Source organism: Oncorhynchus keta, chromosome 4 (assembly GCF_023373465.1).
Source record: "Oncorhynchus keta strain PuntledgeMale-10-30-2019 chromosome 4, Oket_V2, whole genome shotgun sequence".
NCBI classification, from domain to species: domain Eukaryota; kingdom Metazoa; phylum Chordata; class Actinopteri; order Salmoniformes; family Salmonidae; genus Oncorhynchus; species Oncorhynchus keta.
The window spans coordinates 74,226,384-74,241,014 of NC_068424.1; the positions used below are offsets into that span (position 1 = coordinate 74,226,384).

Genomic DNA, 14,631 nt, shown 5'->3' on the forward strand with positions numbered 1-14,631 from the left:
AGGCTCTTTAGAAAGGACCTCTAACCCTGGCAATTTGACTGTTAAACTCATGAATACACTCGTAATGGTCGTCAGTCCACACAGTATGCCATCGTTGACTTGAATAGGGAAGCCCGTTCCATAGATGATATGGTTATCACTTCTCCTTGCCTACGACACTCGTTAAACACCAGATCAATACCGCAGTCATCCCATGTACGGCTTGGTTGCAAATGATCACAAGTCCTGTTTTTTTTCCCCTGTGAGAGAGACTGACTTGTGGTTGAACTGTCTTCCTCTCTCTAGTATTATAATGACTATGGTGACATCATCAAGGAGACCATGTCAAAGACCAGACAGATAGACAAGATCCAATGTGCCAAGACACTCATCCTCAGTCTACAACAGGTGGGTTACACACACACACACACACACACACACTGTTGTTTTAGTCAAGCTAGATCTTCAGACTGCAGGTCAGCCTTTGTGGAACCAATCGGATTTAAAGAACCATGTCTTTATTCCACACATTTATTGACCCTTCCCCGTCTTGCCCTCTCTGCCCCGTCTTGCCCTCTCTGCCCCGTCTTGCCCTCTCTGCCCCGTCTTGCCCTCTCTGCCCCGTCTTGCCCTCTCTGCCCCGTCTTGCCCTCTCTGCCCCGTCTTGCCCTCTCTGCCACCGTCTTGCCCTCTCTGCCACCGTCTTGCCCTCTCTGCCACCGTCTTGCCCTCTCTGCCACCGTCTTGCCCTCTCTGCCACCGTCTTGCCCTCTCTGCCACCGTCTTGCCCTCTCTGCCCCCGTCTTGCCCTCTCTGCCCCCGTCTTGCCCTCTCTGCCCCCGTCTTGCCCTCTCTGCCACCGTCTTGCCCTCTCTGCCACCGTCTTGCCCTCTCTGCCACCGTCTTGCCCTCTCTGCCACCGTCTTGCCCTCTCTGCCACCGTCTTGCCCTCTCTGCCACCGTCTTGCCCTCTCTGCCACCGTCTTGCCCTCTCTGCCCCCGTCTTGCCCTCTCTGCCCCCGTCTTGCCCTCTCTGCCACCGTCTTGCCCTCTCTGCCACCGTCTTGCCCTCTCTGCCCCCGTCTTGCCCTCTCTGCCCCCGTCTCCTCTAGTTGTTCCATGAGATGTTGTCAGAGTTGGGGACAGGATTTGACCGCTCGTCCTCAGCGTTCTGTGGGATCAAGGAGCTGGCCAGACGTTTCTCTCTCACCTTCGGTCTGGACCAGGTCAAAACACGAGACGCTATCGCCATGCTGCACAAGTCAGTCTCTTCTGATCTCTTTCTCCGTAGCTTTATTGTACACAAGACTGACATAACCAGCAGATAAGACAGCTTTTTAATATGATTAGCATTACAGAACATGATTAACATATGATGAATGTGAGCTATGAATAGGACTAGTTAATGTATCTATCTACATATGCTGTTAGATACCTCCCATTTTTCTGATCTAAAATTGTCTCCCTCTACCCTCACTCCCCTCTCCCTACCTCTTCTCTCTCGCTCTCTTCCCCCCCAGGGATGGTATAGAGTTTGCGTTTAAGGAGCCCAGTCCACAGGGAGAGGGCAACCCTCCTCTTCACCTGGCCTTCCTAGACATCCTCTCTGAGTTTTCATCCAAACTAATGAGACAGGACAAGAGGACTGTGTGAGTACACACCTCTGCCTCCTAATCAGATGTGTGTGTGTGTGTGTGTGGGTGTGGGTGTGTGTGTGTGTGTGGGGTAACTGATGTCATGAAGCAGGATGAGGACTGTGTCCCCTCCCAGACACATGACCATAAGGACCTTCCAAATGACTTTGTTTAGTTGTGTGTATGTATACTGAACAAAAATATAAACACAACTATTTCAAAGCTACAGTTCATATAAGGAAATCAGTAAATTTTAAATAAATAAATGAGGCCCTAATCTATGGATTTCACATGACTGGGAGGCCACTTGGGAGCCAGGCCCAGCTAGTCAGAATGAGTTTTTCCCATCAAAAGGATTTTATTACAGACAGAAATACTCCTCAGTTTCATCAGCTGTCCAGGTGGCTGGTCCCAGATGATCCCACAGGTGAAGGAGCCAGATGTTGAGGTCCTGGGCTGGTGTGGTTACATATGTCTGCTGTTGTGAGGCCAGTTGGATATACTGCCAAATTCTTGAAAATAACATTGGAGTGGGCAACAGCTCTGGTTGACATTCCTGCAGTCAGCATGCCAATTACACGCTCCCTCAACATGAGACATCTGTGGCATTGTGTTGTGACAAAACTGCACATTTTAGTAGTCTGTCCCCAGCACAAGGTGCACCTGTGTAATGATCATGCTGTTTAATCAGCTTCTTGATATGCCACACCTGTCAGGTGGATGGATTATCTTGGAAAAAGAGAAATGCTCACTAACAGGAATGTAAACAAATTTGAGAGAAATAAGCTTTTTGTTCTGGGATCTTTTATTTCAGCTCATGAAACCTGGGACGAACACTTTATGTTGCGTTTAATGTTTTTGTTCAGTGTGTGTGTGTGTAACATCTCTCCTGTCTCCCCTGTAGTCACATGTATCTGGAGAGGTTCATGACCTTCCAGATGGCCCTCCAGAGAGACGACTGCTGGCTACCGCTCATCTCCTACAGGAACTCCCTGCAGGCCGGAGGGGACGATGACACCATGTCTGTTGTCTCCGGATACTCCTCCAGAGGGTCGTCGGTCAGATCCAAGAAGACCAAGGCTGCTACTCCCACCGTTACCGTCGCTGCAGCTAAGAGGAAACTCCCTGAAGGTAGCTCCAGAACCAGGGTCTGGAAGTCAGTCTGTAGTCACTACATGGCCATGTTAGAGTGGTGTGTGTGTGTTTAACAGTGTGTGTTCTCTCTAGCTGAGGAGAGCAGTAGCAGCAGTGCAGATATGTCGTGGCAGCACCAGAGCATGCAGACGCCCGTGATGATGCCCTCCCCCCACCTCACCTCTACCATGATGAGAGGACCAGGGGACATGAGGGAGGAGGCCAAACGGGGGAGAGACGACAGCTACATGGGAGTGTACGCCCTCCCTTCAGACTCCCAGCAGCATCCTCACCCTCACACACTCCCCCAAACCCCTCAACTCCACCAGACACCCATCGACTACAAGTAAGATTCTTTCTCCTTCTCAACGTATGCCTACCTGAACCACCAGTGTGGTTATTTAACTTATTGATGTCTGTGTTTGTAGTACCCAGGTGACGTGGATGCTGGCTCAGAGGCAGCAGGAGGAGGTTCGTCAGCAGCAGGAGAGAGCCATGAACTACGCCAAGCTCAGAACCAACCTGCAACAGGCCATGTAAGAATACACACACACACACATACCCATCCCTCCCTAACCCTGAGCTCAGAACCAACCTGCAACAGGCCATGTAAGAATACACACACACACACACATACCCATCCCTCCCTAACCCTGAGCTCAGAACCAACCTGCAACAGGCCATGTAAGAATACACACACACACACACACACACACACACACACACACACACACACACACACACACACATACCACATACCCATCCCTCCCTAACCCTGAGCTCAGAACCAACCTGCAACAGGCCATGTAAGAATACACACACACACACATACCCATCCCTCCCTAACCCTGAGCTCAGAACCAACCTGCAACAGGCCATGTAAGAATACACACACACACACATACCCATCCCTCCCTAACCCTGAGCTCAGAACCAACCTGCAACAGGCCATGTAAGAATACACACACACACACATACCCATCCCTCCCTAACCCTGAGCTCAGAACCAACCTGCAACAGGCCATGTAAGAATACACACACACACACATACCCATCCCTCCCTAACCCTGAGCTCAGAACCAACCTGCAACAGGCCATGTAAGAATACACACACACACACACACACACACACACACACACACACCCCCATCCCTCCCTAACCCTGAGCTCAGAACCAACCTGCAACAGGCCATGTAAGAGCTACTTCCTTAACATATCTCTTTGTGGACTAACCATTTGGTTATGTACAGCTACTCTATATTGATGGTAGTTTGTACTAATTATGGTGTGTGTGTGTAGTCGGCGTGGTACAGGGCTGATGGAGGAGGATGAGGAGCCTATCGTAGAGGACGTGATGATGTCGTCAGAGGGTCGTATGGAAGACCTCAACGAGGGCATGGACTTTGACACCATGGACATTGACCTGGTGAGACCTTTGACCTTTTACTACAAATATGGCATTTGGTTTATAAAACCTTTACAAGCGAATTATGTGGTGATCACACAAATATTTCTGTCAAGAAACACTAAATATACTGAAAAGAAAATATTTTAAAAATATAAACGCAACATGTAGAATGTTGGTTTCATGAGCTAAAATAAAAGATCCCAGAAATATTCTGTAATTTTCTACAATGCCTCAGCTGTCTCAAGTTGAGGGAGTGTGCAATTGGCATGCTGACTGCAGGAATGTCCATCAGAGCTGTTGCTAGAGAATCTGTTAATTTCTCTACAATAAGCTACCTCAAACATAATTTTAACCCGGGTGTAAACTACATGACTTTAAAAATCCTAACATTGCTAAACTTCTCACATGAATCTCTCCTGTAGTTTTTTTGTTTGTTTTCCCGACGTAGTGGTGCGCACACTGAACCATGTAGCACGGACGGTAGGTCACACTACAAGATTTTTCACTTGGTCGTGAGGATTCTCCATAGCACGCTGTCTCGCCAAAACAATGATGTGATGTAGATTTAAAGTAGTTACAACGATCTGTGGCTCAAAGCAACCTCATCAGTCAGACATTCACGCTTGCCATACAGAGTTGAAATATATTCATAACAATATTATGAATTGAATAACATTACTTGTGACCTTCAGAGCTGTAACGGTTTGACACTTTGACTCAGGTTAAAGTTCAAACGCATGCTAAACTCAGCAAAAAAAAGAAACATCCTCGCGCTGTCAACTGCGTTTATTTTCAGTGAACTTAACATGTTTAAATATTTGAATGAACATAACAAGATTCAACAACTGAGAAATAAACTGAACAAGTTCCACAGACATGTGACTAACAGAAATGGAATAATGTGTCCCTGAACAAAGGGGGGTCAAAATCAAAAGTATCAGTCAGTATCTGGTGTGGCCACCAGCTGCATTAAGTACTGCAGTACATCTCCTCCTCTTGGACTGCACCAGATTTGCCAGGTCTTGCTGTGAGATGTTACCCCACTCTTCCACCAAGGACATCCTGGACATTTCTGGGGGGAATGGCCCTAGCCTTCACCCTCCAATCCAACAAGTCCCAGACGTGCTCAATGGGATTGAGATCCAGACTCTTCGTTGGCCATGGCAGAACACTGACATTCCTGTCTTGCAGGAAATCATGCACAGAACGAGCAGTTTGGCTGGTGGCATTGTCATGCTGGTGGGTCGTGTTAGGATGAGAATGCAGGAATGGTACCACATGAGGGAGGAGGATGTCTTCCCTGTAATGCACAGCGTTGAGATTGCCTGCAATGACAACAAGCTCAGTCCGATGATGCTGTGACACCACCCAAGACCATGACGGACCCTCCGCCTCCAAATCGATCTGGCTCCAGAGTACAGGGCTCTGTGTAACGCTCAATCCTTTGACAATAAACGCGAATCCGACCATCACTCCTGGTGAGACAAAACCGCAACTCGTCAGTGAAGAGCACTTTTTGCCAGTCCTGTCTGGTCCAGCGACGGTGGGTTTGTGCCCATAGGCGACATTGTTGCCGATGACGTCTGGTGAGGATCTGCCTTACAACAGGTCTACAAGCCCTCAGTCCAGCCTCTCTCAGCCTATTGCAGACAGTCTGAGCACTGATGGAGGGATTGTGTGTTCCTGGTGTAACTCGTACAGTTGTTGTTGCCATCCTGTACCTGTCCCGCAGGTGTGATGTTCAGATATACCGATCCTGTGCAGGTGCTGTTACACGTGGTCTGCCACTGCGAGGATGATCAGCTGTCTCCCTGTAGCTCTGTCTTAGGCATCTCACAGCGAGCTCTCATTGGCTATTGCTCATTGTCGTTGCACATCTCACTACAAAAGCATTGAAGATTTTGTGCCGATAAAATAAGAAGGTTTCAAAATATTGGGACGTGGGGCACTGCTCAAAGTCGAGATTGATAGACCTCGTATTCCGTCTCTAACCTGCTCACACTAAACGAGCGTCTGTGTGCCACCCCCCCCCCCTGAGTAGGCATCAACTTTGTCTCTGATCTCAAAAATGTGTCTGGACCAGCTAAATCGGGGATGAAATTGTGTAGTGTGCACCCAGCTTTAGAGAATTTGGGAGTCATAACCAACTTCAGTGGACAAATGCTCACCTTCGATGTCCACTGGCACTCTGGAGAAGTGTGCTCTTCACAGATGAATCCCGGTTTCAAATGTACCGGGCAGATGGCAGACAGCGTAGCGTGTATGGCGTCGTGTGGGTGAACAGTTTACTGATGTCTACGTTGTGAACAGAGTGCCCCGTGGTGGCGGTGAGGTTATCGTATGGGCAGGCATAAGCTACGGACAACAAACACAATTGCAATTTATCGATGGCAATTTGAATGTACAGAGATGCAGTGCATTCAGAAGCGAGAAAACATTTCCCTCATCAATCCCCATAATGACAACCCAAAAACAGGTTTTTAGGCATGTTGGCAAATATATTAATACATTTTTTTTTTAAAATGATATTGTATTTAACGGAAGTATTCAGACCCTTCACTCAGTACTTTGTTGAAGCACCTTTGGCAGTGATTACAGCCTCGAGTTGTCTTGGGTATGACTACAAGCTTGGCACACCTGTATTTGGGTAGGTTCTCCCATTCTTCTCTGCAGATCGGATGGGTAGTGTTGCTGCACAGCTATTTTCAGGTCTCTCGAGATGTCGGGTCAATTCCGGGCTTTGGCGGGCAACTCAAGGACATTCGGAGACTTGTCCTGAAGCCACTCGTATTGTCTTGGCTGTGTGCTTAGGGTCGTTGTCCTGTTGGAAGGTGAACCTTCCCCACAGTCTAAGGTCGCTCTGGAGCAGGTTATCATCAAGGATCTCTCTGTACTTTGCTCCATTCATCTTTCCCTCGATCCTGACTAGTCTCCCAGTCCCCGCCGCTGAAAACCATCTCCACAGCATGATGCTGCAACCACCATCCTTCAGCGTAGGGATGGTGCCAGGTTTCCTCCAGACGTGGTCCTTGGCATTCAGGTCAAATAGTTGAATTTTGGGTTCATCAGACCAGAGAATCTTATTTCTCATGGTCAGAGTCTTTGTGTCTTTTGGCAAACTCCAAGCGGGCAGTCATGTACCCTTTACTGGGGAGTGTACCCTTTACATGTACCCTTTACTGAGGAGTGGTTTCTGTCTGGCCACTCTACCATACAGGCCTGATTGTTGTAGTCCTGCAGAGATGGTTGTCCTTCTGGAAGGTTCTCCCATCTCCGCAGAGAAACTCTGGAGCTCTGTCCGTGACCATTGGTTTCTTTGTTTTTGCACTGATATTCACGGTCAACTGTGGGACCTTATTGGTCTAAGGCACTGCATTGCAGTGTTGAGGCATCACTACAGCCTGGGTTTCAATCCCGTGACCGGGAGTACCATAGGGCTTACAATTGGCCCAGCGTCGTCCGGGATATGGGAGGGTTTGGCCGGGTGGCTTTCCTTGGTTCATCGAGCTCTAGCAGCTCCTTGTGGCGGGCCAGGTGCCTGTAAGCTGACTTGGGTCGTCAGTTGAACGGTGTTTCCTCCAAAAAGTTGGTGCAGGTGGCTTCCGGGTTAACTGGGCAGGTGTTAAGAAGTAGCGCGGCTTGGCATGTCATGTATCGGAGGACGCCTCTCCCAAGCCCATTGGGGAGTTGCAGCGATGACATGATCGCAATTGGATATCACGAAAAAGGGGGTAAAATTACCAACATAAAAAAAAACAATTAAAAGAAACTGTGGGACCTTTTTATCTCTGAAACTGGAAACACTTATCTCCCTCACTAGCTTTAAGCACCAACTGTCAGAGCAGCTCACAGATTACTGCACCTGTACATAGCCCACCTATAATTTAGCCCAAACAACTACCTCTTTCCCAACTGTATTTAATTTATTTATTTATTTTGCTCCTTTGCACCCCATTATTTTTATTTCTACTTTGCACATTCTTCCATTGCAAAACTACCATTCCAGTGTTTTACTTGCTATATTGTATTTACTTTGCCACCATGGCCTTTTTTGCCTTTACCTCCCTTCTCACCTCATTTGCTCACATTGTATATAGACTTGTTTATACTGTATTATTGACTGTATGTTTGTTTTACTCCATGTGTAACTCTGTCGTTGTATCTGTCGAACTGCTTTGCTTTATCTTGGCCAGGTCGCAATTGTAAATGAAAACTTGTTCTCAACTTGCCTACCTGGTTAAATAAAGGTGAAATAAAATTTAAAAAAAAATATAGACAGGTGTGTCTTTCCAAATCATGTCCAATCAATTGGATTTACCACAGATGGACTCCAAGTTGTAGAAACATCTCAAGGATGATCAATGGAAACATTGAAACAGTTTTTGCTTTGTCATCATGGGGTAGATTGAGACATTTTTTTATTACAATTTTAGAATAAAGCTGTAATGTAACCAAATGTTGAAAAAGTGAAGTCTGAGTATTTTCCGAATGCACTGTACCGTGACTAGATCCTGAGGACAATTGTCATGCCATTCATCCATCACCTCATGTTTTGCAAGGATCTGTACACAATTCCTTGAAGCTAGAAATGGCCCAGTTCTTCCATGGCCTGTGTACTCACCAGACATGACATCAATTGAGCATATTTGGGATGCTCTGGATCGACGTGTACGACAGTGTGTTCCAGTTCCCGCCAATATTCAGCAACTTAACACAGAGTGGAACCATATTCCAAAGCTCACAAACCGCCTGTTGAACTCTATGTGAAGATGTCGCACTGCATGAGGCAAATGGTGGTCACACCAGATACTGACTGGTTTTCTAATCCATGTCCCTCCCCCTTTTTAAGGCCTGTGACCAACAAATTCACATGTTTTCCCAGTCATGTGAAATCCATAGATTAGGGCCTAATTAATGTATTTCAATTGACAGAGTTCCTTATATAAACTGTTACTCAGTAAAATCTTTAAAATTGTTGCATGTTGCGTTTTATTTTTTTTATTCAGTGTGTAATTATCACAATCGGCCCATATTAGCAGAATTTAAATAATTTCATATTTGTTTCTCTCTCCTTTCTCCAGCCCCCCTCTAAGAACAGGAGAGAGAGATCAGAGCTGAAACCAGACTACTTTGACCCTGGTTCTATCATGGATGAGTCTGTAAGTAACTCTCTTCTCTTATACCCAACCATTATTACTCTATAGTAATACCTTTCCTTATACTTACACAGCGCTCTAAATTAAACATTTTCATTGGTTGTACTGGTGCTCTCAATTTAAATTAAGGAGAACTGGAAAATAAGAGGTTTTATTATTTTATTGGGGAGGCAGGTAGCCTGGTGGTTAGAGCGTTGGACTAGTAACCAAAAGGTTGTCAGCTCGGGGATTCGACCTTGCAAGGTAAAAATCTGTCGTTCTGCCCCTGAACAAGGCAGTTAACACACTGTTCCTAGGCCGTCATTGAAAATAAGAATTTGTTCTTAACTGACTTGCCTAGTTAAATAAAGGTTAAAAAATGTTAAAAAAGAGAGTTCTAGCTATGTTTTAAAGCACTTATTGTTCCCTAGAAACTAATAAGTAACGAGCACTGCACCTCTGTGCTGAGTCACCACTACGCTTGTGGCCATACCACCCTAAACACGCCTGTTCAGGGTCGGCCTGGTTAATACTGAGACTGGAGACCGCCAGGAAATACCACATCAAATTGTATTCGTCACATGCACCGAAAACAACAGGTGTTGACCTTAATGTGAAAAGCTTACTTACAAACCAATCAACTAAAATAAACTAATATGTAACATTGTAATGACAGTTAGTTTATTATAAAAGCTAAGATGTTATGAATACACGTCATTGAAATTACAAAGTCATTTAGTGGATTATTAGGTTTCTATATTGTGTAAAATCATCATTTTCCTATTGAGATGCATCACATTAACAATTCTAGCTGGCACCCAGTGTCTGTCTGCCAGCTGTAAATCATTGCGTGTGTAGGCTGGCGGGTAGGAGTGTTGGTCCAGTAGCCGAAAGGTTACTCGACCGAATCTCCAAGCTGACAATGTACAAATGTGTTGTTCTACCCTTGAGCAAGGCACTTAACCCACTGTTCCCCGGGCGCCGAAGACGTGGATGCCGATTTAAAGCAGCCTTACACACCTCTCTCATTCAGGGGTTGGTTTAAATGCGGAAGACCCATTTCAGATAAATGTGTTCATTTCTCCATAGCAAGCTGCTCTGTCCTCACTGCGTGATTGGTGAAGTAATTTAATGTCTCACAAAATTTAAAAATAAATAAATGTATTTCAGAAAGGATCGATATAAACCGTTACTTATTTTTGATTTTGAACCGGTTCAAAACTTGATTTTGCTGGTCAGAACAGTGGAATGGAACGAAAATAATTATGGTTCTGTTCAGAACTGAATGATTGGAAAATAATTATCGTTCTGTTCAGAACTGAATGATTGGAAAATAATTTAGGTTCCAACCTCTGATATTTATTGTAATATTAGGAAGCCCAGGCTTTACACATCCTGAGGCAGCAGAAAGCTGAGCGGTTAAGAACTTTTGGGCCGGTAACCAAATGATTGCTGCTTCGAAAAATACGAGCCGGACGCTGATGATGTAGACGTTGATTAAGACAACCCCCCCGCACCTCTCTGATTCAGAGGTGTTGGGTTAAATGTGGAAGATCATTTGGTTGAATACATTCCTTTTGATCTTTTTCTGTTGGAAAGCCTGGGGACGTTCTCCTCCAGGAAGAAGGGGTGCAAAGGGGTGGAGCACAGCGGTCTCGTGATGCAACAAGCTAGCATGCATAACGTACAAACTAACTCCTCATAGGCTACTGAACCTTTGTCCAACACAGGAGGAAAACAAAAAGCTAGATCAAGGCAATGCCTCTCTTTAGGGGAAACATTGAATGCTTCATTTCTACTCTGAGTAGCTTTGACTGCCACTTCATTAAAACACCATTCATTTCTGAAGTTCTCCAGACTTCCAATAGTCGAGATGAGATCTGGGCGGTTGGTTTAGCCTCACTATAGTAATACGTAAGACCGACATGTTGTTGCTAAGTGCTTTTACAGATGTGTAATGATCACTTTTGTCTCTGCAGGTCCTTGGAGTGTCCATGTTTTAAACTGGTATTTGTAGACGAAGAGGAGAGAGGCATTTTGTATTTATGGAGAAGTTAAGATGTGGATCTGAAGTCTTCTCTGATTTATCCTCCATGGTCTAACACACACACACACACACACACACACACACACACACACACACACACACACACACACACACAGTGTTGCTTGCTCAGAGGGAACTGAATGAAAATAAAATACTTTTATAATCCTTGGGTAAGCTTTTCCTCTTCGTTAGCTTCAAACCTAAAGGAATCCTCGACATTTAGTCTGAAGAAAGTTCCATTATTCTAGAATGTTTTATTTTTCTTCCAAATGGAGATGGAATGAGATTTTTAAATGTCTTCTAACCCTGTCTCTATGCTAGTATAGTGAGTAACCCGGTGTGGTCTAGTAATTTATAAACAGGTTGTTAGTAGGAAAGGTAGCTAGCTGTGCTGTAGTAGTAGTGGATGGACATGGTCTTTATGCTATTTTCAGTTTTACTTTCCTCCATGTTGGACTGTCAGAATCTGTTGGTTCTGTGGTTGTGATGACGACTGCTGGTGGTTCAGTTGGTGACCTGTTGACTAGATCAGCTGTAAGAGTCATGGATGTAGCAACACGCATCCAACCGTTGGCCCAAGTAAAGGACACAACCGTTTTCCAAGAGCAGATTCCTTCATACGAAACACGTAGAAATAACGGCACGCTGTTGTAAACGCTTCAGTGTAGTTTCTTGCAACGTTCGGCACATCCAGATGTGTGGGTACTGTTTCCATTCTGTGGTGGTTGGATACCGTCTTACTGAGGATCCCAGTAGTTGCTGTGAAGAGGCCCAGGATGCATCTCAAAAGTAGTGCACTATATAGGGAATAGGGTGCCATTTGGTATGCAGACAAAAAGTGTTTAACAAGGAACTAGGCTGTCACACAAGTCCTGAAGCTTACCCAAAGATTTGCACCCTTCTACCTATCTGTGGAGTTTTCTCTCTCAACGGACAGCGAGGTGATTTTCTCTCTGGTAGTGCCACCGCTGTGCTGACTCCGAGACAGGCAAGCAGCACGCTAATACACACAAAATACATTTCTCCATCTCCAGAAAATCCAGCATATTTAGTGTTGAAATAGCTATCTCTAAATTTTAAATAAAGTTATATATGAATCGGTGCTGATTTTATAACTGTGCTTTTTTGTTTTGTTTTATTAAAATGTTCAACCTACAGTTAATGTTTCAGAAATGTGTAAGTAAAACTGTTTAAAATGAAAAGCATGGGTAGTCAGGTGTCGGAAGATTTTTAAATTTGTATTTTTTTCTTTCTTAACGTCTTGGGGTTTCTACCGTTTTTCCTACGTGTAAATTAGTTTGGATGAGACTCATTATGAGAAAATAAATCTGGCTTGTGAAATTTCAGCTTTAAGATTCTCAACATCCATGAGTAATAATAATGTCCTGTTGCGAAACTCCACAATATAAAACTGTGTAACTAACTAAAAACCAGTCATCATTATAATCCTATAGAAAAGTTGATTGTTTTCATCCCAATTGGTACCCTATTCCCTAGTGCCCTCACCAGGCCCTATATTCCCTATGGGCCCTGGTCAAAAGTAGTGCACTATATAGGGAATAAGGTGCCATTTGGGACACTTTTCAACAGTGGCAGCACTCTGGCAGCTAGACAAAGCTTAAATGTGACATGAACTATTATGTCGTCCATAAGTTTTAATTAAATGTTTTGTCTACTGAGGTAAATCTATCTACTTTGTAATCATTCCATGCCTGAGCCTTAAACATGCTATAGTGGAAGGAAATCAACTGCCCTGTCCAGAAACGGCCCCTAGCCCCATAGAAATAGTATTACTAGAATGAAATTCATATTGTCTAAGGGGTGCTTTTCCCCATTCTATTCATTCTATGCCTATATACCTAGACTCTCCAAGGCACCTGTGTATATCTGATAGGAATGGGTAAGGTATAAGCAATTTGGCTTCATCCCAACTAGTCTATCAGAGGTAAATGGTGAAGCTACTATCGTATTGCTTATACCCATCAAATTACTATAGATCTACACTAGCACCTCGGGGTTAGGCTTGAGGTAGCCCCGGAAAGATTATGTAGATGAGATTTGGTTGGGCCTCGTGACACTAGGGGTGCTTGGGATTGTTTCTGGAAAGGGCCTACATTTGTTTTCTCTCAACTTTCTTCCATGTCAGAGGAAGCCATGAAAGGTGATTATTGGTGTTTTATGACGACAGAGAACATTCGAGATGGTCCAGATGTGATGTCGATGAAGTAGATACAAACAGCCTGTGTGTTTTACCTAATTATTATTTTATGTAAGTAAATATTTTGGAGTAAAAATGACTGTGGCTTTTGTTTTGTCACTTACTACCACTACATTGGTATAATTCCTTTATTTGAACCTTCCTGTATATAAAACAAACATCAAGCTTTATTTTCATTTGTGTTTTTCCTTTTTGGCCATTTGTGTGTTTTAATCTTTTCACATGCGTCCGTACGTACACACACACACACACACTTCCGTGGTATTGTTTGTTCCTCATGCTATTGTCACTCAGTCAGATTTTTACTTGTCTGGAGACAGTCACTTTTGGATTAAAAGTAAACCAACTCGACATGAGTGCTGTGATTTTTATTTCATCAGTTCGCATTGTTTGAAATGAAACCATTTTTAGTTTATTTTACCACAGTTACTCATTGCCACAAGGGGGTGATGTTTTCTCAGAAATGAAAGACTATATTCCCTACTCTACTGGCCAGGGCCCCATGCACTATATAGGCGCACAAATCCCAGACACAAACATGTTTGGGTTTTCTTGTTGCATATCAAGTGTCAGAGTAGCCTTTGAAGCACAGGCTTCTCACGTTCTGTTTCTCATGAGTCAAGAAGACTCATGACAAGGGTGGTCCTGTTACGACACTGTGTCAGAGCTGCTTTGTCTTTAAGATAACAGCTTTATACACTTACTGTTAATGGGTTGAGCAGCCTGTGTTCAGTGTATATAGCTGGTGTCTTACTGTTAATGGGTTGAGCAGCCTGTGTTCAGTGTATATAGCTGGTGTCTTACTGTTAATGGGTTGAGCAGCCTGTGTTCAGTGTATATAGCTGGTGTCTTAATGTTAATGGGTTGAGAAGCCTGTATTCAGTGTATATAGCTGGTGTCTTAATGTTAATGGGTTGAGCAGCCTGTGTTCAGTGTATATAGCTGGTGTCTTAATGTTAATAGGTTGAGCAGCCTGTGTTCAGTGTATATAGCTGGTGTCTTACTGTTAATGGGTTGAGCAGCCTGTGTTCAGTGTATATAGCTGGTGTCTTACTGTTAATGGGTTGAGCAGCCTG

The 14,631-nt window shown here is 44.5% G+C and overlaps 1 protein-coding gene across 1 annotated transcript in view; it reads left to right on the plus strand.

Annotated features, from left to right (window-relative positions):
• Positions 1 to 13,906, plus strand: part of LOC118375493 (cohesin subunit SA-2-like) — a 49,342-nt gene extending 35,436 nt beyond the window's left edge. The window contains exons 24-32 of the mRNA XM_052515394.1: positions 286 to 387; positions 1,092 to 1,240; positions 1,500 to 1,628; positions 2,518 to 2,744; positions 2,841 to 3,093; positions 3,176 to 3,283; positions 4,047 to 4,173; positions 9,237 to 9,314; positions 11,270 to 13,906. Of these exons, the coding sequence (XP_052371354.1) occupies positions 286 to 387; positions 1,092 to 1,240; positions 1,500 to 1,628; positions 2,518 to 2,744; positions 2,841 to 3,093; positions 3,176 to 3,283; positions 4,047 to 4,173; positions 9,237 to 9,314; positions 11,270 to 11,293 (1,197 nt within the window). The 3' untranslated portion in view covers positions 11,294 to 13,906. The remainder of the gene's footprint in view (positions 1 to 285; positions 388 to 1,091; positions 1,241 to 1,499; positions 1,629 to 2,517; positions 2,745 to 2,840; positions 3,094 to 3,175; positions 3,284 to 4,046; positions 4,174 to 9,236; positions 9,315 to 11,269) is intronic.
• Positions 13,907 to 14,631: the final 725 nt, after the last annotated feature.